This window comes from Dipteris shenzhenensis, chromosome 22 (assembly GCF_047967505.1).
Source record: "Dipteris shenzhenensis isolate YYH24624 ecotype China chromosome 22, Dip_SZ_1.0, whole genome shotgun sequence".
Taxonomy (NCBI): Eukaryota; Viridiplantae; Streptophyta; class Polypodiopsida; order Gleicheniales; family Dipteridaceae; genus Dipteris; species Dipteris shenzhenensis.
The window spans coordinates 2,463,647-2,491,182 of NC_141617.1; the positions used below are offsets into that span (position 1 = coordinate 2,463,647).

General features: G+C 43.0%; 1 protein-coding gene and 1 pseudogene across 2 annotated transcripts in view; one reads left to right on the forward strand and one right to left on the reverse strand.

Annotated features, from left to right (window-relative positions):
• Positions 1 to 27,536, forward strand: part of LOC147887616 (alpha,alpha-trehalose-phosphate synthase [UDP-forming] 1-like) — a 266,990-nt gene that overhangs the window by 226,656 nt on the left and 12,798 nt on the right. For both annotated transcript variants that reach the window (XM_087393097.1, XM_087393098.1), the window contains exon 13: positions 23,927 to 24,049. In XM_087393097.1, coding sequence (XP_087249223.1) covers positions 23,927 to 24,049 — 123 coding nt within the window. The remainder of the gene's footprint in view (positions 1 to 23,926; positions 24,050 to 27,536) is intronic.
• LOC147887618 (uncharacterized) lies at positions 1,133 to 21,282 on the reverse strand (annotated as a pseudogene).

Below are 27,536 nucleotides of genomic sequence, written 5' to 3' on the forward strand. Positions count from 1 at the left end.
GGGTATTTAAATATATGTATTTTTCCCAACAAAATCAAAACATTCTAGATTATTATCACCAGAGCTCCAATTCTTGAAAAAAACACATGAAACATAGTGCATAGACATTGGCTATGTCTTTGACTGTTGAGAACTTAGAAGTTAGAACTTGAAATTAGACTCTTGAATGTTGAAACATATTACTAATTCTGAAAATGAACAACACATCATTGTACATTCAAGAGGCAATGGTGACATGATCATATTTCAGAATTGGAAAATATACATAAATGATGAATCATGGATCATGAATCATATCAGTGTATCGCATGAGTCATGAGAAGTCACAAGAGGTTCAATTTTCAAAGCTGAGATGATGCTAGTACTAAATAGATTAGATACTCTGGTGTTGCTTAAAAATATAAAAGAAGAGTACATAGCAAAATATGAAACTATTGAAGTAGACAAGACTCAAAATATGAAAGTACTAGAGCTAGTCTCGAGAAAAAAAGAAAGAAAGAAATTTCATTAGAGTCTTCGGAAGACGGATGGGTCTATAAGACTGAAAGAAAACCTGATACAAATCACAGTAAGGGTGGAGCTACTAAAACGAGCATCATCACCCGTGCTGAATCCTAAGTCTGATCATACATAATCAAATACATGTGGGTATGACAATGAAAAGAAAAAAGACTGGAGCGGAACGGAATCCTCCGTATGTCGTGTTGCCCTGGCTGGTGCATAGCCGATGATGGGACGCTACGCTGGCGTCCATTTAGGGGTCCCGTGCGTCTCGGTCTCTTGGAGGAGGCTCGACGCAAGACCAGAGCCACTGTGACTCCCGTGGGACGTATCCTGGGTCTAAACATTGACGAGAGCTCCCGCAGAGTGATCTGTGTGTCCCCTCAATATCTCGTGTGTTGTGTTGTGGTTGTCGCGGGTCGGGGTCTCTGTCACGTCTGCGGCTAGAGACTGGACGATCAATATCACTCGATGGGAAGAACTCTGTGATCCTGCTCTGAGAGGTGTTTGATGGTGTGGCCAAGCCCCGTCGCCTGAGTAAGTGCTCTCTGTGTCGGACCCCCTCGTGAATGAAGGCCGCGAGGCATCGCTGATCTGAGTAGCAAAAGAGTCCTCGGTCAAGACTAAATGGTCATGAGTCATCCTCCATATCCTCAGCATCCTCCTCTTCCTCCTCATCCTCCTCATCCTCACTCTCGCTAGCAACAGATGGCTCCTCAAATGTGTCCTCATTTGCTGGAGGTGGTGCAGCATTGCTACTTGCATTTGCCAGAGGTGGTGCAGCACTGGTAGTAGCCTTCTCAAAAGATCGTGTCGCATGAGATGGAGCTGAAATCTCCTCATATAGCATGGAGTAAATGTCTCTCTCCTCTTGAGGAATCTCTGCAACGTCCTTGGTTTTGTTGATGTCGATTCTATTTGGATTGACTTGTTGTGGCTCAATGGGATTCCCATTCTGCTCCAGTAGTCTCAAATTGCAATGACAAAATACAAGTCTCTCGAATTGTGCAGTAGAGAGCCCATTTCTCATTTTTTTGTGAAAGAGAGCCCAAGTACTTTAATTTTTATTGCGTGGGCCAGAACTACAGTCCTACGACAAAACCTTCATGGCAATGTGTCTCTACAATTTGCAAAGAAGTGAAAATATTCAATGAAAGAGACATAGAAAGAGTACAATAGAAACAACAAGATATGTTACCAAAAGAGATAAGAACCCTACCAATTCTGGGGTAGAAATGCCATACTTCTCCCACCAAGAAACTGGCTGTAACTGTGTATCACACGAAGCAAAGCAGTTGGCTTTCCAAACATAGAGATACTATTGCGGAACATGAGACGCTGATCCTCGAGCTTCCTGACAAGATTTACATTACCATCCACCCCATGCAGTAATATACTTTGTCCAACCCTCCTCAAGCTCCGCACACAATGCCCGGCTCACTCCTCCATAGAGGATGCAATATTTGTGCGACCTTGTGGATTGGTCTATGAAACCAGTCCCAATGCTTGTTCCATATCTGCTTAATGTCTTGAATCCTACATAAATGATAAGAGTTCAAAGGTTAAGGATGCAACATGAGCTTAGAAGTTAGCAAGCATTGCAATATGCATAATGGAAAGAAAATAAATATTATGCAGGTAGCAAGGCCAAATATGTTTGGTTCCTAGTTAGGGAACAACCTCTCGGGCTTTAAAACAGTACAACATCCAAGGATTCCCCAATCTTGTCCATGAACTCGTATAGAAGACCAATGGTGCTACCCTCCATATCGGTGAGTCGCAAGACACTATATAGGGTTTAGGGCCTTCACCAAGGCCTCTACATCTTGCCACCAACTATCTCGCAAAACTGCAAGTGCATTCACAAACAAGCCCGGTATCGTAACGCTCTCCGTGACGTATGGCTAAGGTTGCATCACATGCTACACGATCGCAAGATTACCCTGTTTGGTGAAGCTACACTTCCCTAGAAGGTGTTTTATATTTGGGATAGACATGGGAATGCAAACTCTAGGAGTTGGTACTCTAAGAGGCATCCATAAACACCTAGTTGGACATCTATCATGCCCTTAATTCAAGAGTGGCTTCTCCAAAGACATGCATAGGTATTCATACTTAAATACGTACATTTATGTTCATTAGTTGGAATCTTAAGAGGCGTCATCTTTCACATACGTATAGCTACAAACCCACTTGCACCTTTAGGGAAATGTAGCATCATACATACAAGTGACCATTGTGCACCATTCTAACTATCCCTTGATGAGCCCTTGAACACAATTGCATGCTTTCCATTGACCACCGTACTTTTCACCCACCATCAAAGACAATTACCTACCTTGCTTCAAGAAATGGCTCTAGCACAGATCTCATGGACATAAATTTCTTATAGAGCAACATTAAATAGTCCATTTTCACATGTATCCACATGCAGTTGAGGTATCTTGTTACTTTTCTTAAGGAAATATTTTAAATATTGTCCTTTCAAATCTAAAAGATTCCAATCTCGTTAAAAGTTAGTATATGCCAAATAACAAGAGCCTCTTGACTTGTGAGGGATGTACTTTATAGCACTCCCAATGGTCTAGAATGTTCTTCTATTCTACTCGAGCAAATGCAATAGACTTGGGTTCATCCCTGTCATCTCATGTACACCACTCACGACACACCACAATGCCTCTCCAATACAATAAACATGTATGAAAATCATGTGGTGGAGGGCTTTAGGAGCTTCATATCACTGTTTGCCCTGAATATGCCCAAAACCTTTGGCCTCTTGGTGACAAATTTCACCATGCTTGATGCTGTAGAGAAAAGACGGCTCACCCAATCAAGCTTCCCTATATCTTCCGTCAAGAGATCACAGTTGTGGGCTGCACAAGGTGACCAGACAATCTTAGGAAACTCTTCCTCAAGCGTTTGTCCCATAGACTTACAATTGGAGCCGTTATCTGTAATGACCTGTACAACGTTCTCATGTCCAATTTCAATGATAGCTTGACGGATATGAGACCAAATAAATAGTCCTGTAACCACGGTCCCTGCGATGAATGCATCAATGGCACGAAGAAACATAGTGCCTTTGCATGACGACACGAGTATATTATATACACTTCTCCTCACATCTGACCACCTATCACATAGCAACGTGCATCCATACTTCTCCCAAGTGGCCTTTTGTGGTTTCAGCTCCCTCTCCAAAGACTTCTTCTCCTTGAAAAGGCGTGATGTGCGCAAGGTTGTATAAGAGCAACCATCCCACTCACAACCTATGCATGAGATGGATCTTATGGCCCTTCTCCAAGCCGGCATGCGCGCAATATTAAATGACATCCCACTGAATGAACAACTTTGTCAATTGATTAGTTGCCTCCTTCATGGCAGCCTTTTGCATCCCTGTCTTCATATGCCCTTGCTTGTATATTTGCAAACTAGTTCTTTTTGCTCGAGGTGTTGAGCTAGAACCACCACCGACAGCAGCAACATCACTAGCATCTTCCCGCTCCAAGTCCTCAGTACCACTACGAGATCTTTTGGACACAGCATTACATATATCTTCTCTAGTGGCTTCCCAACTTGGGAGTTCCTTGATGGGGATTCCTGTTACCTTGGACTTCCACCTTTTGAGTTCATTGAAAATTTGTTTAGGCACTTGCTTACACGGGCTAACACCGAAACTTGAGGGGTGAGAGAAATAGGCCTTCAACCTGGTCCCACTACCACTTTTCGAAAGGCCACATAACTCGCACTTTCACTTTTGAGCACCTGAGCGACTATACTTGACCTCAAAAGTAAGATTATCCCATTGCGAATCACGAGGCATCTTGAAAGCTTTGACTAATTATATTACAAGAATAGTCACCTTAGAAAAGAGGCGCTAGAAAATACATCAACTGGAGATCTCAATATAAGACAAATATACATCCTGATCTATCTAGCGAGTCTGCAAGCAATCAAAGAAAGATTGTTGCAGCAAGAAATCTCATTGAGTGGGTTGCCAATGATATGTGTGAGCAGAGATTGAATCAAGAGAGCCCAGAGCTGATCACCTTTCAGAAATTGCAGCAACATTTTCCCCCTGTGAGCAAGGATGTGCACCTGGATATTAGTGATATTCAAACCGCCATGCATCTTAGGGGAACAAATTCGATGCACCGAAAGCAATCAGAGACTTTTTTTGCCATGTTTGGAATGCCAAAATATCTCCATAATGACAGACATAAAGGAATCAAGATCTGCCTTGGTGAACATGATCAAGGGTGAATAGAATTGAATGTTTACCACAAGTATGGACTGCACTATTCGAAGGCGAACATGTAAAGGCTAGGTTGCCAATTTTCAATATTACACACACACACTTTTTTTTGTGTGAAGCCATTGACTATATTATTAACATGAGATCAATGTACATGACATTAGACTCCAAAAGAGAGCCTAATGGAAGAACTCAAAAACAGTCAGAAAACACTTCAAGGCTAGTAGCATCCAAGTCCCTCGCAGCATAACTATCATATAAAAATTGCTTGAGGGACATTCTGAAGAAAGCATATGCCTGAGGAAACTGTTGTCCCATCCTAGAATGCAATCTCTGTGTCCAAATGGTCCAGAGTATCCAAAAACGAGTCCAGTGAAAGAAAAGGAGGAATGGAGACATCTGGGATGAGAAGCATCCAAACATCCAGAAGAGTTTATCTGATAGAGGGAAACCGAAGCTGCAGCAAGTGAGAAACATGAGTGATCAATAACCGAGAGTGCGGGCAAGACCATAACAAATGGGGAATTGTCTCACGGTGATGAGAGCAACGGGGGCAGAAAGGGGAAGCAATGCGACGTGCTGCCAATTTCACCCCAATGGAAAAAGCTCCCACTATACATCTCCAAAAGAAAAGCCTCTGGTTCAATGGCAATTTGGCTTTCCAAATTTTCTTGAGTCGTGATTGCCACCAAGATAAAGGCCTATCCAAATTCCAAATAGTGTTGGCATGCTTATCAATCCATGGCGGTGGAAGAAGAAATCTGTAAACCATCGAGGAGGCCAGATTATGCATTGAAAGCGAACAGGTAGCAGGGGATAAGGAAGTCAGATTCCAGTCCAACAATCTGTCCTGTACAAACAGTGGAGGAATAGGAACAAATGGCTGCAACATAGTTGTAAGTATTCTCCAAATGGGCCGATGATGCAGACCCAAGGGGAACGTCCTGCAAGCTTGTGGGAATGAAAGCACATAACCATGTTGATCCACAACATCTCCGACAAATCTTATGCCCAGTTTCATAAGATTATATGCTTTAATAGGTGCTTGTAAAGCGAGAGGCGATTCAAACACCTTGCTCCAATGGATGCTTTCCAAGCGAAAAGAATTACCATGATGAGAAGAAGCACCTGTCCATTTAGCATAAGAGAGAATTCTCTTCCAATCATGAATAAAAGTAGTACGGACATGACAACCAGGAATTTTCCCCTGAAATGTGGTCATGACAGCTTCCCAGTGATCTGTAATCCAATGCCCATATGCATGGGACGTCATGTAACCACACATAGCTGCTAACATAATAGCCCATGGCTGTTTTTTTTTCTGAAAAAAATCAGCAATCATAGTGCTCTTTCTCGCCAGCATATGAAACTAAAGATTGAGAATATTCAGTCCCCCATGAGTCTTATATTACACACACACACACACACACACTTTTTTTTTTTGTAAAACCGAGATACTTATATTATGAGACATTCATTTACATCCAGGCAGTGCTCAAAATAGAGCTACAGCCCTATCCATCAGAAACAGTAAAAGAAAAGTTGAATACAAGAAACATCCAAATCTTCCTCATGTAAGGCATCATATAATGACTGCCTTAATGAGGCTCTGAAAAACTCATAAGGATGCTGAAGAGGAGAATTCAGAAATGCTTGATTGCGCTGCAGCCAGAGGGTCCATAAGGCCCAGTATCTGATCCAGTGGAAGAAGAGAGAATACTGTGACAAAGAAGCTGATAGTTTGCCATACATCCAGAAAAACCTGTAGAACCTGTGTGCTGGAAATCTGAGAGATAAAAAAAAGGAGATTCTATCTAGAAGGTCTCTGGAATATGAACAAAACCACAGTAAATGCGGAATACTCTCCGATGCAAGGTGACATCTTGGACAGAGAGGTGAAGCTATCCGTCGTTTAGCCAATTTCACTTCCTCTGGAAGAATACCAACAATACATCTCCATAGGAATAGTCGTTGTTTCAATGGCATTTTCAACTTCCATATCATTTGCAATCTTCCTTTCCACCAGGCTAATGATTTGTTCAGATGCCATAAAGAATTAGCATGATGGGCAATCCAAGGAGGAGGTAATATCAATCGATAAGCCTGTATAGAAGTCAATAACTGCAAAGGCTTAGAAGAAATGCTTGGACTTGAAGGCTGAAGGTGCCAATCTTGAAGCCTGTCACTGCCATTCAATGTCGGAATCGGAACCAGAGGAAGTAGGAGATCAGCAATAGCTTTCCAAATAGGTCTATGATGCATTGTCAGGTTGTATTGTCGACATGCTACTGGAAAAGGGAGAATATTTCCTTGCATATCTACAACGTCATCAATGAACCGGATACCCATTTTCATAAGATTGTAAGCTCTGATGGGTTGTTGAACAGCAAGGGGAGAGGAAAACACAGCACTCCAATGAATTCTCTCCAATCTGAGTGAAGATGCTAGAGAAGCAGGATGAGGAGACCATTTGATGTGAGAGAGTACTTGCTTCCAATCCTGAATCAAGGAATTAGAAAATGGACAACCAAGGATTTTACCTTGAAATTTTCCAAGTACTACTTCCGATGGATCTACTAGCCAATGTCCATAAGCATGTGTGCGCATCTGACTACACAAAATTGCTAGCATAATAGACCAAGGCTGCTCTTGTTGAAAGAATGTCTTGAGCATAGTGATCTTTCTTGCCAACACATGATATTTGATGTTTATTATATTCAAACCACCATGCATTCTGGGTGAGCAAAGCAAGTCCATTTTGAGCAACCGTAAAGCTTTTTTATGAAGCTTAGTTTTCCAAAAAATCTCCATGGCTTGAGACATAAAAGATGTGAGATCTCGAGATGACCAATGTAATAGAGGAAGGTAGAACTGGACATAAGCTAGAACAATAGACTGGACAATTCGAAGCCGTACATGCAGAGGCCAAGTGGAGATCTTCCAATATTCTAATTTGTCCTGAATTTTGTTGAACACCCACGACATTTGTTGCTTATTGCTGATTTTCCAGCCAATAGGATAGCCCAAATGTCTTACTATATTTTCTGGTTGAATAATCTGCCTGGCCACAGAATAGCATGCCAATCACAATGCTTGAGAGGCAAGAGTTTTGATTTCTGAAAATTAATTTTAAGACCAGCTGCCAACCCAAAATCTGAAAGGGTATTCATCAAGAGGCAACACACACACACACTTTTTTTTTTTATAAAACCAAGATACTTATATTATAAAACATTCATTTACATCCAGGCCGTGCTCAAAATAGAACTACAGCCCTATCCATCAGAAACAGTAAAAGAAAAGTTGAATACAAGAAACATCCAAATCTTCCTCATGTAAGGCATCATATAAAGACTACCTTAATGAGGCTCTGAAAAACTCATAAGGATGCTGAAGAGGAGAATTCAGATATGCTTGGATGCGCTGCAGCCAGAGGGTCCATAAGGCCCAGTATCTGATCCAGTGGAAGAAGAGAGAATACTGTGACAAAGAAGCTGATAGTTTGCCATACATCCAGAAAAACCTGTAGAACCTGTGTGCTGGAAATCTGAGAGATAAAAAATAGGAGATTCTATCTAGAAGGTCTCTGGAATATGAACAAAACCACAATAGATGCGGAATACTCTCCGATACAAGGTGACATCTTGGACAGAGAGGAGAAGCTATTCGTCGTTTCGCCAATTTCATTCCCACTGGGAGAATACCAACAATACATCTCCATAAGAATAGTCACACACACACACACACACACACACACACACACACACAGAGTAATTGTGGTTTGGATTGAGTAATTGTGGCCACGTAGGGCATCGAGAGAAGAGCATCCCCTTCTTTCGTTACACGGTCAGTAATGCAGGAGATTTTAGCTCAGTAGTAGAGGTTGGAGACCTTCCAGAGTTCCTCATTGGGAGACATTTGATATCACTGCGGATCTGCAGAGGTACTTCTGGAGGAGACTCTGGAAATCCCACAGGAATAGAAAGATCACTCTCTTCTTTTGGCTTTCTATCCATGGTGGAATTGCAGTAAACCTTTGGAGATCCAGGTTCGGAGCCGACCCTACTTGCCCTCGTTGCCTCTCTGCTTCGGAGACTATTCAACATTGTTTATGGGATTGCAAACAAGCGAGGATGATTTTCAGTCACTTTGCCCACTCCCCATTCTTTATGACATGGGGCTCAGTGGCTTGGCTTTCTCTTACAGGGCCTCAGGTATTCTATGAGAGACTTGACTCCTCTCGGGCGATTTTGGTTTGACGTCATCAGATTGAGTCCTGTTCGTTGGATGTGGTACCACACCTTCCTTTTACAGATGTACATGTCTCTGTGGATACTTCTTGGGAGATTTTAGTGAGCATAGAATCCTGGCATATCTGGAGAGCCAGAGGCACATAGGCTATGGAGGGTACTCAGGTTCATCCCTCGCACACTTTGGCTAGTATCTGGACAGACACCGTACATACTTTGATGGCCGTATGGATGAGTATGCAAGGAGACTCCCGTGCAGCCTCAGCTAGGAGGGCTTCTTTCTTCAGGGAATGGAAGGATTCTCCTTTCTTCTCTGAGACTCCTACAGGGTTGAGGTGGCACTTTTAGCCTCAGCCTTGGTTGTTTTCCACCTCACTTTGAGGGGGTTTTATTTATCCTCATGATTTCATGATGTATTCCGCTTTGAGCTTACTCTCGTGGGTTTTTACTCCTACTTAATAGAAGTCTATTTCTGGGAAAAAAAAAAGTAATTGTGGCCATTAGAAAATGCATCCCCAACCATGTAAACGATATCCAATGGGAATGATACTTTGCAAGGGCGTTAAAGTAGGTGAGATTAAGGCACATGAGAAAAAAGATAATCAGTATATGCATTGGTATTGTAGCTAGTCCACAAAACTTTCGACATTCTTGGAAGCTGAAGGGTACCAAAGTATGGATAGTAGAGGAGCTTCAACTCAGGAATAAGGCGACTGAATTAGCTAAAGTCAAGGCTGCCGGAAAGGATGGAAAATAGGCAAGTTACCGTGAAGGCGTAGCCCTAATTAGAGAGTTTAAATCAAAACCAAAAGAATCTCAGTCTGAAATTGATGTATGGCTGTTTACTCTTTCAGACTATTATGTAGGCACTCTAAAATAATGAGGGTTTCTTTTTGCACTCCTTGGGAGCTGCCATGTGCACTCCCTAAAGCAGATGTACTAGAGGGTTTCTTGTTGTCCCATAGACCTTTTGGTCTCCTGTGGACGTTAATAGACTTTCTTTCTCCCGCCCCCCCCCTCCCCCTCCCCAAATCAACTCATCAACATTATCCTCCTATCGATATACTACAATGCTCCATAAAAGCTAAAAAACTCAAAATAATGAAGACAGTCACACACGTACATAATAGATTGCATGACCTTAGTGCATTGACTTTAGTGTAATGATTGCATGACCTTTCTAGTGCATAATAGAAGTTGGTCTAGAGTCGTCATATCCACCCATTCAATGTTAGGCAAGCTTGCTTTGATCTTTGTCAATATTTCACTATATGTGTACTCCTCTTTGTACCAATCTTCTAGGAGTCCCTATATTCTAATCTTCAGCGCATTATCACTTCTAGCTTCGTGTTCTTTGATCTCTGCTTGAATATCAGACTTACTTGCTTTGGTGTCCACTTCCACAGTCACTTCCTTCTTGGCAGTTTGTACTTCAATGTGAACAAGATCTTTGACTGTAGAGACTTGCTGCGGGGTAGGGGGGGAATCCTTACAAGATTTTAGAGCCTCATCAATTACTGCTTGCTTACCCGGCCCTTCCAGAATGTGAAGTCAAGCCTTTACTTCTGCCAGTTCCAATCATAGCTTTCTCACTGCCTACTGCAGATAAAAAATCTGATCCTGTTGCCCAAGGCTGGGTCGTTTTGATCCTTCTTGTTGGTAATTCCGTGCATAAGGAGAGGGTGTCATGGCTGCAACTGTAGGGGACTTGGAGAAGAGGGTAGGCTAGTCCATAATTGGCTTTCTGTTGAACCCCCGGGTTGGGTTGGGGGTTCAGCCCAACTCGGGGTTAGGGTTAGTGTGTTTGCTACTGACGGGCTGCTGACGAGCGACGGGCTGTATGAACGGAGAAGTACGACGGAGAGGTACGGACTGGGTTGTACGGGCAGGAGAGGTACGGAAGGGGGGGGGGAGGGAGAGAGAGAGAGAGAGAGAGAGAGAGAGAGGTGGAAAGGCTAAGCGGGTGAGGGGGAGAGAGAGAGAGAGAGAGAGAGAGAGAGAGAGAGAGGTGGAAAGGCTAAGCGGGTGAGGGGGGCTGAGGCGGAGAGGCTGAGCGGAGGGGAGGCGGAGCGGGTGAGGAATGGCTGAGGCGGAGAGGCTGAGCAGAGAAAGATCAGGAGAGCACTGCCCTTGCAAGGCAGTGCTAATAAATGGAGGTTACTTTGGGTTTACATCAATTCTTAGAAGCCACATGTTGTTGCACTCCTTTGTTGGTCGCGAGGGTTTTTTTGCAGGATTTCATATATTCTATGCTGGGCACTCTTCCTTTTCTGGTATACATCATGATTTGCACCCTCGATTAGAATATAATGATCCACGTGGGTGCTACATTATTGTCCAATGCACAATAAATGGAGATACTTTCCAGTTTGCTTTGGTTTATGCGGCTCACACATCTCTTGGTTGTGCTGAAATGTGGCATCCTTTGGGTGATTATCATTGGTTGGGGAATGCTTTTATCTGTGGAGACTTTAACAACTCTCCTGCCACTACTAGCAATACCACTCATCCATCTCATATGCTGAGGCAGGAGCATGATGCATGGCCTCATATGGTTGATTCTTTGTATGCTTGTGATCTATGGCGACAGCTTATGCCTGATAATAATCGGTGCACATGTCATCAAAAGCATTTACCCAGTATTGGGCTCGCCTGAGCCGGTGGTGTATGCTTCATCCAAGGAAGTTTGATAATTTTTACCTGTCACATGAATGTGGATTATGCCTTGAGGTTCTCCAATCATTTTTCCGTCTTCATGACTCTGGGTTTTGGCTTGCCATTGAATGATGTACCATTGCCTTTCAAAAGGTTTTTAACTTTCCCTTCTCAGTCATGGTTAAGGGTCTCATTCTCAGACTCACCCTACACTCCTTGGTAGATCTGGATTGGGAATGGAAGCAATTTTCTTCGGGAATGCAGATGTTGATTCAAGAATATAATAAAGGTTATCTGGGTGATTTACGGGATAAAGTGGCTGATGCAAAGCTTCAGATTCAACATCTTTCTACTGTGATGCAACAACACAGATTGTTTTCCAGTGAGCAAGCTGATTTTCACGCTGCTCTTAATTGCGTAGCGCAAAATGATCAAAGGAAATTGAGGAAATGGCAGCTTCTCCCCCACCAAAAAGCCATGTAGGATACATGCTGTTCATCCAAATCTCTTTTGAAAAGCCTCCATGGTTCTCGCAGAATGCATTCCCTACATTGTGGTTTGCATCCAGATGGTTCTTGGATGATAAATAATCAGCAGCTTGATGAGGTGGTTCAGCATTATTTTGCAGATTTATTTGCTGCCCCTCTGCCTTCTTCACCTGCTGAGCTTGCTGCTCGCAATGTTTTTCTTCGACATGTCCATCCAATCCTCTCTTTGGAGGAGGTAGACTCACTATAATTGCCTTTTACAGATGCTGACTTTAAAGGGGCATCGGCTAAATTGGGACGCTCTAAATCCCAAGGTTGGGATGGCCTCATGGTGGAATTTTTTGCTGGATTTTGGCACCAAATGAGTCCTCTTCTTTTATGCATGATCAAGGATGCTTGGTTATTTGGTACTCTGCCCTCTTCTTGGAAGAAAGGTCTGCTGTGTTTAGTTCCAAAGGAGCTTCTATGTCAGGATCTATCTTACATCTATGCCCCAAGTCTGGTGTCTAAAATAAGAAAATAGATATATTTTACTGTCAGTATGGGAGAGGTAATATACTTATGTTCTTATCAGGATGTTTTGATCATGCCGATAGATATTGAAAGGGCATTTGATATGGTCAGATGGGATTTTATTGCAGGTTTCATACAGAGATTGGGTTTTGGATATAAGATGGTAAGGGTGGTTTACTGGCTTTATGATGGTCGCACAGCATCTTGTCTTTTGTTTGATGCTCTGTCCTCTTCATCATCATTAGGACAACCTGTACATTAGGGCTGTCCACTGAGTGCCCTGCTTTTTGCCATTGCTACCCATCCACTGCTGATGCATATGGATGATTTGCTTTCTCGCCAGTGTTTGCATGGCATTAATATTCCTGGAGCTGCTCCTTTTATCAGACAGGCCTATGCTGATGATTCCTTCTTTTCCACACTGGCCTATAGTGCTGTCCTAAAGCAGCAGCTATAGGAAAGGCAATGACCATACTAGCTGCGTTAAGCACATTATCCACATGATAGATGCGTTTGAACCGAAAAAATAAAAACGGCAAGATTCCTGTAATGCCAAAGGAGCTTAAAGCCTTCGACCAATGAAGGATCTCCGCACGCAAGGAGTTACCTGCAAGAGTGCCCTTGCCATTCCATTTCAGACGGGAAAGAATGTGCTTCCAATCAGCAATCAAACGAGAGACAAAAGGGCATCCCTTTATTTTTCTATTGTGATGCAAAAGAAATTCCCAATGAGTGGGATGCCAATGGCCGGAAGAAGACAAGTGCAAACTCAAATGTCTCATCATGAAAATCCATGGCTGATCACCTTGCATAAACTGCAGCACCAATTTCCCGTTGTGTGCTAGAATATGCATGTGAATTTCAGAGAATTTGGGCCCCCATGCATTTTAGGCGTGGAAAGGCGATCTATTAAAAGTGTCTTGAGGGGTTTCATGTGAAAGCATGAGCGCCAGAAGAGCTCCATGATAGCGGACATAAAACATGAGATGCCCTGCTTAGTATAAAGTATCAAAGGCAATTAAAACTGCATATAGGCAACCACTATGGATTGAACAATGCGGTATGGGTCATGCAAAGGCCATGTTGCTAGTTTCTAATATTCTAGATTTTGTAAACACCCGATCCTTTGCTGATGGCGAGTAACCATCCACCCCAAAGGGTAACCAATGCCTTACAAGCTGTGTAGGTGAAAACAATGTCCCTTGGCCGTAATAGATGATGCCAAGCTTTCGCATGAACAACCAACAATTTAAAATTTTGAAAATTCACAAGCAGACCCACAGCGAGACATGAGGCAAGAAAATTCCCTTTTAGATTTCTGTCGGAAGAAAAAAGAATCATCCGCCACATATGCCTGCACACTAGGGAACGTGCTAGGAGCCTTTGCTGTAGCCTCCTTTTGGATCACATTGACGGCAAAATAAAGAGATGCCCTTTTGTCTATCGTTTGATTGCTGATTTGAAGATTCTTTCTCATCTTAAATGGAATGGCAGGAACAATCTTGCAAGTAACTCCTTGCTTACAGAGTCTTCACTGGTCAAAGAGTTTCATGCTCCCTTTGGCATTACAGGAATCTCGCGGTTCCTATTTTCTTTGGTCCAAGGCATCTCTCATGTAGATGATGTGCTTGATGCAACTGGTATGGTCATCTCCTTTCCTACAGCTGCCAGAGTGTATGTTTTGGGACAGCACTATACGCCCGTATGGTATTTACTATCACAAATGCTGCATGATTTTTCTTGTCTTGAGATTTGTGACCGTCTCAAAGACTGGGTTCTTCAATCGGATGATTGGGTTTTCCATGAGCTACCGTGAGATGATATCACGGTTGCATCTTTGTATAAAGTTTTGATGTCTCCATCTTGGGTTTCTCTTCTTGCCAATAGCATCTGGTCTGCCAAATGCTCCTCTCGGTGGTGGCACCAAAGGTGGCAATATATTTGGGATTCCAAACTTCCTCTATGGCAAAAATTCTTCTTGTGGCAAGTTTTACTTCGAGTTCTCCCATTTGGAATGCTTTTGGCACGTCGTTATATTACCCATGCCACTTGTCGGCGTGGTCTATCCTCACTGGAGTCTATGCTTCATAACTTTTGGCAATGCCCCGAATTTCATGATTTCTTGCTACAGCAAAGGCTCCTAGCTCGTTCCCTAGTGTGCAGGCACTATATCATAGGGTCTTTGGTGATCCCGTTTTTCCCCTATACTCTTTCTTCAGGCACTCTTTGCAGCAATCTTTTTTTGATTGCTTGCAAACAGGTACTTTTGATCATGATGTATATTTTTCATATCTTGACATCTTCGCTTGATGTACTTGAGCACATCTTGCTTTGGGATTGTGACTCTGTAATATAAAAGAAAAATCTTTTCACCCAAAAAAAGGCGTGCGTGCGTGGTTCTACATTAGCCCCCTCCCAATGCATTACCTCCCCAGACCCGGGAAAAAAATGAGAATTTGCAAGCTAAGATAGCAAACATAACTGGAACAAAGAATGCCAAACCAATCAATTAGGTGCAATCATTTGCTGGAAAAGGAAAAGAAAAAGAAAAAGAAAAAGAGAAGATGAAGGAAATTGTGGGAACAGACAGGGATGGCTTTCAACAGCCCAAGAAGGTGGTTGTATTGAAGCAACGCCCCTTTCAATCTCGTCAATGGGATGCCTCTTCTCCCACACCAGGACAGGCTTCCACTTCAGCTCCTTTCCTTCGAAATTTGGTGGGGGTTTTGAAGAAGGGCATCCCCATATGTGATTCTGAAGAAGGGGACAATGTTATATCTTTCATGGACCATGAAGGCATGCAGCCCATACAGGCAGAGGCTTTGCCTCTCTGATATCTTGTTTTCATATTTATACCTTTCTGTATATATCTCTTTCATGCATCAAATACTTAAGTGCTTTACATACAATGTACAGAGCCTCTGCAATGTCTCAAAGTGGAGGCTTTTCTGGAATTATATACATAAAATGCAGCCAGATGTTGTTTGTTCGCAAGAGCATAATCAGCACTCTAAGGCTGGGCATCATGATTACTTTGGCGGTTATGACATATATTATGCTGGTACCACTACCTACTCAGGTGTATGCATAATGGCCAGACATGAGCTGGAGCCTCAGTTGGCCTCCAATGACAGCAGTGGCAGATGGATGGTCATACAATGTAATGTCAATGGTGATATTCTTGAGTTTGCATCAGTTTATGCCTCCCGGACCTCTGCCATGAGGACTTCTTTATGGGATTCTTTAAGCAAATATCCATGGAAATCTAATGCATTTATCTGTGGAGATTTTAACAATTCTCCTCTGCCGAGAGATAACACCACTTCAAGATCTCATATGCTATCATCGGAAAGGCAGAAATGGGACAGCATGCTTCTTTCTGTGCAGGCTGACGATTTATGGCTGCTGCTCCAAGGGTCAGTTCCTGGATATACCTTTCATCATAATGCATTTACTACGTACTGGGCAAGGCTTGATAGATGGTATTTGTTTTACCCACAACAATATGCAGATTTTAGCCCTCATCTCCTCATAGATTTCTCATTGGGCTTGTCAGATCATGCCCCATTATGGATGAATCTGCAACTTGGTATGCCACTGGATGATTTGCCACCTCTTTCCAGTAGATTACTGCATGTAAATCAGGCTTATCTCCAACATCAATATTTCCAGCAAATGATCAGACTTGCAATTCATCCCTTGCCTTTGCATGCCCAGGAGGACATGGATTATGCTTGGGACAGTTTCGTCTCTTGTATACAGAATGTCATTAGGGAGTATGGAAACTGGCATATGACTAAATGGAGGAAAGAGGTTAAATGGGCAAAAAGGACAGCACAACAATTGACTGAATTTTCACATTTCAGACCTCTCTCTGAATCAGAAAATGATTCCTTTTCACATGCTCGGATCAAACTGAATGATAATGATCAGAGGAAATTGCACAAATGGCAGATCAGAGCAAGAATGAAGCCTCTCATGGATAAGGGCTGCTCATCAAAAGCCTTCTTCCAGGGCCTGCATGCTACTCGAAAGAAAAACTCATGTCTAAGGGTAAGGAAGATAGATGGCTCTTGGACGCACTCTTTCTCTGATCTCCAAGATGAATGCCCAAATTATTTCCAGCAATTGTTATCTTTTCCTGGTTCCCCATCAAATCAAGTGACTGATGCAAGGATTGAATTTCTTCAATATGTTTCTGAGATAGTGGAACTAGATGATGCACTTACATTGGAGAGACCTTTTACTGACACAGAACTTGATAATGCATTGTCCCACCTCAGCAAACACAAATCCCCTGGTTGGGATGGTCTTACGGTGGAATTTTATATTTCTTTTTGGGATGATCTGAAAGATGACCTTTTGCAAATGATCAATGTTGCCTGGCAAGAAAATCATTTGCTGCCCCTTTGGAAGCATGGCATAATCAAACTTGTGTCCCAAAAACATCTGTGTGATCATATGTCAGATTGGAGGCCTATTACTTTGATGCCTGTAGTTTACAAACTCATTGCCAAAATGATTGTGTATAGGCTTCACGGGATATTGAATGCGGGCCTTCATCCTCATCAGTATGGGTTTGTGCCGCGAAGACAAATCCATGACAATATCTCAAATGCATTGACTGCAATTGAATATGCTAAGTACTCGCATCAAGATGTGCTCATATGGCAGGTAGACATTGTTAAGGCATTTGACACTGTTCAATGGGATTTTATCTCTCAAATCATGACAAAGTTGGGCTTTGGTCCCAAGATAGCAAATGCCATTTATTGGCTTTATTTAGGCTCTACTTCTCAGTGCATTCTTGGGGTCATCTATCTCGGTCATGGACATTGGAGAGATTAGTTAGACAGGGCTGCCCTCTTAGTGCTCTCTTCTATGCTATTGCGACCCATCCCCTCTTGATGTATCTTGATCATCTTACAAACACAGGACAGATGACTGGTCTTAAAATCCTTGGGGCTGCATCTTTTTTGGCACAATTATATGCTGATGATTCCTTCTTTATGCCACAAAATTCTCCCCGGGAAGTTCACATGCTTATGACCACCCTATCATTGTATGGATTAGCAGCGGGATTGCATGTCAATTTTGACAAATCTAAATTGCTTCCTCTGAAACAATGTGACTGGCATTCTATTCTCTGGCCAGGTCAAGTGGTGCATTCCAAAGATGTAGTCAGGCATTTGGGATATCCTATAGGATGGCATATCACCAGGAAGCAGCAGTTAAAATGGATCTTTCAAAGACTTCAACATAAATTGGAATTTTGGAAAATTTCTACCTGGCCACTTCATGTCAGGGTCAGAATAGTACAATCCATTGTAATGTCCTATGTTCAGTTCTTTTTGCCTTTGTTACATTGGTCCCCCAGAGATATTTCAGCTTTTATGTCTCAAGATATGGAGTTGTTATGGAGGTCAAAAAATGCTGTGAAAGCATTGAGACTGATGAAGATGGAAATGGTGTGCTCTCCTAGGATGCATGGTGGACTTAATGTTCTCAATATAAGATATCATGTACTTGCAAGGAAGGCGACTATGCTCCATACTTTTTTCCATCAACAACAGCCATGGACTTGTATGATAGCATCCATGTGTGTCAACATGAGGACATCGGCATATGGCCATTGGACTACTGATCATTGGGAGGTTGTCATTGGGAGATTTGTAGGGAAGATACCTGGCTGTCCTTTCTCTACTGCTCTGATACTTGACTGGAAACAAGTACTTTCTAAGGTCAAATGGGCTTCCAATAACTGATCGGGGCAAACTCGATGAGGAAAGAAAGTATTCATTGGAGTGCCATCTTTGACATTCCACTTGCTTTACAGGAACCTGTTCGGGCATATAATCTTTTGAAATTGGGAATTAGATACATAAATGATGTGGTAGATGATCAGGGCTATATCCTTTCTTTTCCTCAGGCCACAGCTTCCTATGCATTGGGAATGCATCATAGGCTGATATGGAAGAAAATTGCTGATTTGTTACATCCTCTTCTCCCTGTTCCTCCTGTGGTTGGCACAGACAGGCTTATGGATTGGCGATTGCAACCCTCTGCTACATGCTCTCATCTTGTTCCTCTGCCTCTCTTGACCTCCATCAAAGCCTACAGACTTCTTCAGCCTGCTCCATGGATTCAGCAATATGCTAATACTCTCTGGCATATCAAGAAGCCCCTTTCATGGTGGCGGAAGAATCTCCTGATATTATGGAAGTGTAAAATGCCTTTGAAACAAAGACTTTTTCTTTGGAGATGCATGACCGGCACTTTGTTAGTGGGAATCACACTTGCCAAACGTCACATTGCACCATCCACATGTTTACGATGTCGAGCTCCTTCAGAGACTGTCCCTCATTTGCTTTGGCACTGCCCGTGTTCTAGGAACCTCCTTGGAAGAATTTCAGATCATCTTCGACTCCGTTTCCCGAGCCACAGATTTGGGAAACATTTTTGGTTATTTGGAAGATATATGAGGTCCTTGTCACATTTTTCACTATTTCTCTCATGGGTCAGATTTTGGGCTCTTTGGACAATCTAGAATGAGCATAATTTGGCATACTTGGGTCGCCAGATTCATAAGTCATATGAATCTTTCCGAGCGTCATTGCGGCAATCCTTATATGATGCCTGCCATGAGGGTGACATCCATGCTTCTTGCATAGAGCTTTTCTTTTTATGTTTCTGATCTATGGGATACTCTCTATTTTGGAGACTTCCCATGTTGTAAATTTATGAGAATATAAATACACTGGATTTTACTTAAAAAAAGTGTGTGTGTGAACCTAGTACCTAATTATTATTGGTTAATTATGGTAACCTAACCTTCAGTCGAGGTGTACAAGTGCTTTAGTTAACTCAACTAGTCCTTTTGAAATTTTGTCCTGCAAAATTTATCAAATGTTTGGGATGAAGTGTTTCCTCTCTACTCATGCACAGTATATTTACTTTAGGGTTGCAAGACTCCTAACTTAGTCCATGGAAATTAGCTTAGAACTCGAATTTTCACCACTAAATGTTTGATCTCTAAGGATTTATCTAACATGCATGTAGTAAAATATGAAACTCTCCAAGGACTAGTAGTTCTCGAGATCACTCATGTCTCATTGGTTAACCTACATGATGCCACCCTAACTAGTTTAATCATGTTCATGATCAAAACAGGATGAAGGCATTAGGAGCTGATTGGTATATATGGAAGCCCTGTTAATGTGTGAAGCTTCTCAATCTTGTAGAGCATGTTGATCTATGATCAAGTGGAGGGTGATCTTATAGTCGACAAAGGAGTCCTCTTGAAGCTTAAACACTAATAATTCCACTAAGTGGAATCCACCTTATGGACTAGCTTCCAACCATCCCATCTCGTATAGTGAGTGTCTAAACATTTTGAGTGTGTCAGATGTGGATACTTTCATGAAAGGTGCCACCACCATAGCAAAGATGATGTAAAGGATGTCATGGTGAAAACCATGCTTAGAGATATGTATGAACCAACTAATGACCATGAAAATTGTTTTACTAAAGAAGATTACCGATTTGTGTGCAAAGTCTTCTAATTGAAACTAATGCAAAGAATTAGTAAAATGCATACAATAATAAAAGGAATGAGAGTAAATAGAAATGTTCTCGATGTTGTAAAACAGAGGTGTCACATGCAAACTCTTAGTTGATTGGTGGGGAGTTTGTGAGGCATCCAAAACATATTATATAGATCCTACTTATATTTACAATATAGCAAGTAGAGGGACTAAGTAGGAAGTATGGGAGAGAGGAAGAGGGACCTAGCATTAGCCCGAGCACTCCGAGGCGCAACTTTGTCTTGTTATATTGTTTGGATGTTAATCCACTGTAATGCTTCTTTTTGTTTTGTTTTTTGGGTTGGTGGTTCGTTTTTGGGGAAAGGGGGAGGGGTTTATTTTAATCAAACATTTGCTTGGTACACACATGTCCTTTTTTAAAGAAAAGGGTGATATATTCCATTCAAAACAAATCATACAACAGGTGGAAGAGAAAGTACTCTATCCCTAGCCTCAACAATGTGGCAAAAAAGCCATGGAGGTGGTCTAAAATGCCACGACATCCCAAAAGGGGTCAAGTGAAAAAATAAAGAGCAGTCCCATGTCCTCATGAAGGATATAAGTCTCCCACGAGCTGCCAAAGAGGTGCCTGTACACGGCTCCCACTGACTCCTGAGAGTGAAGATAATTTCCGCCCAAATGGAAGCGAGAGTGTCAGCCTTCGTGCATAAATGGCCCCCAAGGACAAAAGAACATCGCGAACACCAAATCCCGCATCTCTGCTCACCAAAACCTTCTACGTTAATAGATCGTACAACTTATATCGCTTGGTCTCCATGCTAGTAGCGACACCTGATAAAGATACGTTCTTTTGACTTTGAGTCCAACTTCTTCCTCATCTAATTTGAGATATGAACATGGACTTCAGAACCAAAAACACGAAAATGCTCAACATGAGGCTTTTTACTTGAATAAGACTCCTTTGACATGACTCCATCGAGTACTCTTGTCTTTGTCCTATTGATGATATGGACTGCCTCGTCCTGGTAAAACCGCATAAAAACCTTTGTCTCCATCATGCTCCTTGCCATCTCCATATTGATTCTATTCAATTTGTTGAGTGAGAGAAACAAACATCTTTCTCTTAACCCCCCTCCCCTCTGCTTACCAACGCCAAGAAATCCTCGCTAACATATTCTCCACCTTTGTTAGTGTGCAAGAGTCTTCAATCGGTGCCTGCTCTCTTGTTCCATCTTTGCTAGCCACTCTTTGAACTTCCCAAAGGCATCTAACTTCTCCTTTAGGAAATAGAGTCTAGACCCACACCTTCCCGCTATAGTTGTCTATGAATATGAGAAAATACACACAACCATCAAAGGATCTTGTGGACATTTACCCACATAAGTCAAATGAACCATCTCCAAAGGTGAGGTGTTCCATTTTTGGCTCTGTGAAAAGAGCTCCCAATGTTGCTTGCCTGTGAGGCAAACTGCGCGTATAACAATGTGGGTGAAGCTTGGGAAATCTTATTACCACCTTCTGTTGCATCTCCACCAATGTGATGATTGAAACATGTCCAAAACGCTTGTGGCACAACATGCTTGTTAAATCCTAATCATGAGTAAAGAAACTGCTAAGAAGGAAGTGATTGTGGAAGTGGACACCAAAGCAAGCAAGTCTAATATTCAAGCAAAGATTAAAGAACACGAAGCTAGATGTGATAATGCGCTGAAGATTAGAATAGGGGGACTCCCGGAAGATTGGTACACATATACGCCATAGGGTAATGCTGGAAATCACCTCCCAGGCTGACCCTGCAACTGAAGTAGGCATGGAATCCTGAGCTGGTACCGCCTGGTCCCATTGGCCAATATAAAATCTGTCAAGTCCGACCAAAGAGAGAGAGCCATGGAAAACCCCGGAGCAAGAGAACTGAACACTGTCAGCCAAGTGACGAAAGTCGTCCAATCGAGCTGCATCATGAAGTCCACCATGCAAAACAAAACTATCCCACTCCACTCTCTCCCTATCAGAAAGGCCACCCTCTGTCTGGCCCGACTTGTCTTCAGAGAATTCAACCATGTTGAAATCTCCTCCAACAATCCAGGTGTCTGCTTGAGGAAGGGACTCTCTGAGCTGTCTCCAAAAAGCATGTCTGCGGGCTGGATCCGTGGGAGCATACACATTGAGAACACCAACTGTTGTGCTCTCAATCTGAAGAATAACATAGCATGCCCTGCTCTCCACTAGAAAATCCTCTTGGGTGATCTCTGGGGCCCACCTGGCTGAAACTGAAATGCAAACCCCTCCCCTCGTACCATCCGGTGGGCTCCAAAATGTGCGGCTCTGTCCTCTGAGTAAGGATCTGTATCTGTCAATCCTGTCCTGGGAGAGCTTATGCTCCTGGATAAGCACAATGTCTGGAGGGGACCCTGGGGAAATAAACCAAAGGGGGTCCTTGAGCAACTACAATCTAGGAACTCCCGATCTATGACCATCTGCATCTGAGATAAATCTGCGGCCGTTCAGTCCTCTCGCATTCCAAGAAATGATGGATAGCCTAGACATCGGATGGAAGTGAGGGGATGCCAATGGCAGCGGCACAAATGACTCTCTCTGACGGCGCAATCCAAAGTCGGTCTCTGATCAAGCTCCAGATCTGCCTCAACTCATGTAAAATGGCTCCATCCAAGGGAATAATACTCTGGCGCGAACTGAGGAGCTGAAAGTCAAACCAACCAGCACTCCTGGGCAAATCAAAGTCTCCCTGAACCTCAAAGAACAGAAACAGAAAGGCCCTGCCACCAAAGCCAGGTCGAAGAGTCCTAGGGCAAGAATGAATCTGCGAGCCGACAATACGGTGAACCGATGTCAAGCAATCTCGTTGTCAAGTAGCTCAGCTGACCAGCTTTCGCTCCCCCGAGAACGAAAGCTGCCTGCAGAGAAACGAAGAATGTGCCCCTCTCTGGATAGAGTAACAAATCCCAAGTACTCCTTTACCTCCTCTGACCGTCGACAAAATACCGGGAGAAGTTCCAATCTAGTGAGGGAGTCTGTGGAAACCCCTCCAGCCAAAAAGGACCAAAACTCAATGTGCAGATCTCTGTCAACCATCCTGGGGTCAGGTCTAGGAGTCAGAAGAGCTGAAAAGGGCTGAGCCGTCCTAACTCTGCACCTGGAATGAGGGAGAGGAAGAGGAAGAATCTACGACGAGGTGCCTGTAAGCATGGGTGACTGAAAATCTCGCTCGATCTCATCTGTTAGGATCTCGCAACCCTCATGCATGTCTGGGTACTGAGCGAAATCTGTGACCGCACTTGCAAAAGATCTTGATAAACTAGGAGTGAAAAGCTGCGAGGACGAGGCTGTACTGGGAGGGGTGTCTAAGAGGACGCTCCGCATAGCAACAAAAGAAGGTACTATGCGACGGGGAAAAGAAAGAGGTCTCGAGGGAACCTCATACAGGGGCATGAGATCCTGGGACGGGCTCTGACTCTGACCTGTGTCGTTACACACATGTCCTTTAGGTCGATGGTTGCTAAGCTCTGTCCATTGGTTGCTTGATTTTTTATTTTTGGTTTTATTACAATTGCCAAGAAATGAAGCTTTGAATACATTTATAGGGAAAATTTTCATCTTATTTATATTTGTTTGGCTTTATTTGTTTTGTTCTTGGAGTGTTTGGAGCACTTTTTTCATCCTTTTGAAGATGTTTATGTTAGGCTAACCATTTACATGCAGGCCTTTGGGAAGTTTGATTTGTGGTTAGCTGCTGAAAATGGTATGTTCCTCCGACATACTCGTGGAGATTGGAAAACCACCATGCCGGAGCATTTGAACATGGATTGGATGGAGAGTGTCCAGGTTTGTTCATATCTTTCTCTTAGTTTAATTCTAGTATTCGGAAGCTGGCCATGTGGAGCGTCATGGGTGAACTTTATATCCCTTGCACTTGAAAGAACCATATTTTTCGAATTGTCATCCTTCTCTTACTCTTGTAAGTCGGGACATGTTATGATTTTGTCAAGAACAGCTTAAACTATAGTGCAATGCAAACTACATTATAAATTCAACAACATGCCACCCAAATGTTAGACAAAGGTTTATAACATAACACTTGATAATTCAGCAAGGCACATGACTAAGCTTTTTGGCTGAGTGAACTGCTGAAGTGATTTAAAACTCATGAGTGCATTCTGCTTAAGAAAGTAGCTGAACTGATATTTAAAGGGATGTAGATGCATCACTTGTTACAGAAATTGTAGGACAAACTCACCTAGTAACTAGTGGCTTAACCTTAACAAAGTCCCCTTACTTTAGTTGGGGGTCCTAATTATCGAACGATTCTGGGCCCCCTGCATGGAAAACACCAAAACTCTTCAAGAGTGTAGAAACCCGTAGGGTGTGCCACATGTAGCCCCCACACACACTTAACACATGCTCTGAGTACGGGGTGCTGAAGTATGGGGCAACGCCTGCCTATGAGCCCTCTTCGTGAGGACATTAGGACTGCCCTGGGACATGTTTTGAAGGTGTTATTATGCTAGAAGGTTTTGGGGGATCCTTCTGATTGGATTTGCCAAGCCACTGGGCTCCTTTTCTGGAGCAGCAGGAGGGGCACAGTAGCAGCTCCCAGGCCTGAGAAAAGCATGGTCTAGGCTTTTTATAGGCCACTGGACCAGTCAAAATGCAGACAGCTCAGACAGACTGACCAGCTGGTTGGCCAACTACCTACTGGTCAGCCCAGTTTGGTGCCTATAAAGCCCCTCCCCCTCTCCTCTCTAGCTCAGTCCGCTCACCTCCAGTGTCTCTACATCCCTTCCTTTGCAAGGATTCAGTTGCAGCAGCAGATCTTTCTGACCAAGGGGACCCTATAGTGAGCCATACCTGGTTCATCCTTTTTAGCTGCTGTAATGAAATTCAGTTCAGTACGACTCTGCTCTCTCAGTATGTCTGATTTGAACTCGTGTGAAGGGATTGGTCAGTGTGAACTTCTCTATCTGGGCATATCCCTCTCTATTTTTATACATTGTATCAGAGCCCTAGATGCTCACATAGCACTCTATTTCTGTGTTCCTTCCTACACGGCGCCAGTCCCACGATTCAGAGCCATTGTCGGCCAAGATCATCTCTTCTATCCTTCGCCGACTGGCAGAGTTGGTCCCAGAAACAGCATACATAGGTCCCATCACTCAGATGGTCAGCTGATGTCCGATTGATAGGGATCTCTTTCCGTAGCCTTTGCATTTGTGTACTGTCCCATAGAGCAACAACACGGTGTATCTGAGTCGGAGTGGTGACCATTGTTGTTTCAAAGATGGATTCAGACTCCTCTTTAGCTTCTTGATTTATCCGGGGACTAGAGACATTCGGTGATCTTCAATCATGAGGTTATATGACACAAAGACCTCATGCTCTGCTTTGGTGGTCCAAGGGAAGGGCAAGAAGTACAAGACCAAGGGTGGAAAACTTATGGGAGAATCCACTTTAAAGAATGGTCAGGACTCAGAACATGGACAAGAAAGAAAAAAACTTTATTAAAAGTCTTCGAAAGACCAAAGGGTCTATGAGACTGAAAGAACCTGATACAATGAGCTAAAAGGATGGAGTGTGTAAGTGGGCATCAACACCCAAGATGAATACAACATAGTCATAATCATAGAAACACCAATACATATGGAAGCTATGATGCGGCAGCACTGTGGTGATCATCCGGAACCTGGCAGAGCAGTGAAGCCTAAGAGGGAGCTTGGTGATGTAAGAGGCTGCGGGGCGGCATAAAGCTTGTGATAGAGCATTGGCGACGGTGGGCATGTGTGGTCTATTGCGGTCTTCTAGCATGGCGGCGCGTCAGACAAGTGCCACGGTTACCTCTATTGGTCTTGTCTATGGTTCTTTTGTTGCATTCTCCTTAAACGTTGCTTTGCTGTATAACTTGGATTTGATCAGGCAACAAAGGTGAAACTTGATACCATTGATATAACTTTATCTTCGTCATATGTGTCTTCTTCATTGCCTTCATGATCTGAGTCGGATGAGGGTTAGGTGAGGCATAATCATGCATGGAGGGAAGGTCCCCAAGGCTGATATGTGGCTCAACCTGTTGGCAAGGCTGCCGTGTCTTTCGCTCTGGTCCTTTGGTCCGCCATCTTGAAGATATTAGCTTTTAATCAATTCATTAGTATGTACCTGCTCACAATGCTCTGGAAGAACTAAAGTATCACTTTCATTGGTCGAGGGTCCAGTGGAGTCAATGGCAAAGAAACCATTGTTGTCTCTCCTAACTATAGCATTGAGACCATTGTAGATAGTTAGCCACGATTGCACAACCATAGGTGACTTGAGCCTTGAATTGATGCGTTCCACACGAAAATGCCATCCATGTGACCATAATGCACTGTACTTTTTGTACTACAAATGCTCCTTGTGTCGAACGGCCTCATGAATGAAAGTCGCTAAGTCCAAAATCCTCCCTGAAGAGATAATGATAGCGAACTCGGATCTCATTGTATATATGCATCTAAAAGCGAAGTGCTTTTCTGACTTGATCTCCTACCAATCACATAAACTATAGATGCAACTACTCTCTAGGAATCCCCTTAGCCCATCCTCTCTTAATGCGGAGTCGGTGTGATGAGACACGGAACTGCCCGATCAATATCCTCAAGCAATGGGGGAGATGGATCCGTGTATGTCATAGTGGGTCAATGAAGCCTTCCTGTGAAATCTGCAAGTAGTTGTTCCTGTAATAGATGAGCTTCACAGGAAACTCGATGAGTGCCAACTAGGCCTTAAATGTGTGTAGCTTCTTATAATAGAAGCAGGTGAGTCGTTTCTATTGTCAGAAGCTTGGGCATTATGTCGAGGATTGTTGGAAGAAAAGGCAAAGAAGTCTAAGTCTATCCTTGCAAAACCAAAGGAAGAGTCGATGAATGTCGCTTACACTTCATGAGGTCAATGAGATGGCACTTGTATCTACTTCTAAGGACCCATGGTACCTTTTGACAGTGGAGCTAGTTGCCAGATGACCCGGCAGAAGCAGTGGTTCTCACAGCTTGAACCTGTATATCGAGAGTTGGGTGTCACCATCAGTGATATTTTGAATTGTTTGGTAAAAGGGAGAGGTTTTATTCCTTTTTCTACTCATGATGGTGTGCACAAAACTTTTGTACGTGCCAACTCTTGCAAAGAATTTGCTTTCAACAACATGAAGGTGGAGTTTGATTAAAAGTAGGTTTTGGTGAGAAATTTCCAGAGCAATGATATTGTGGCTTGAGGGATTGAGGATGTCGGAGCCTTTAAGTCCTCTCAGGGACCTCGCATTACACCCCTCCTTGCCTAAGCCTAGACT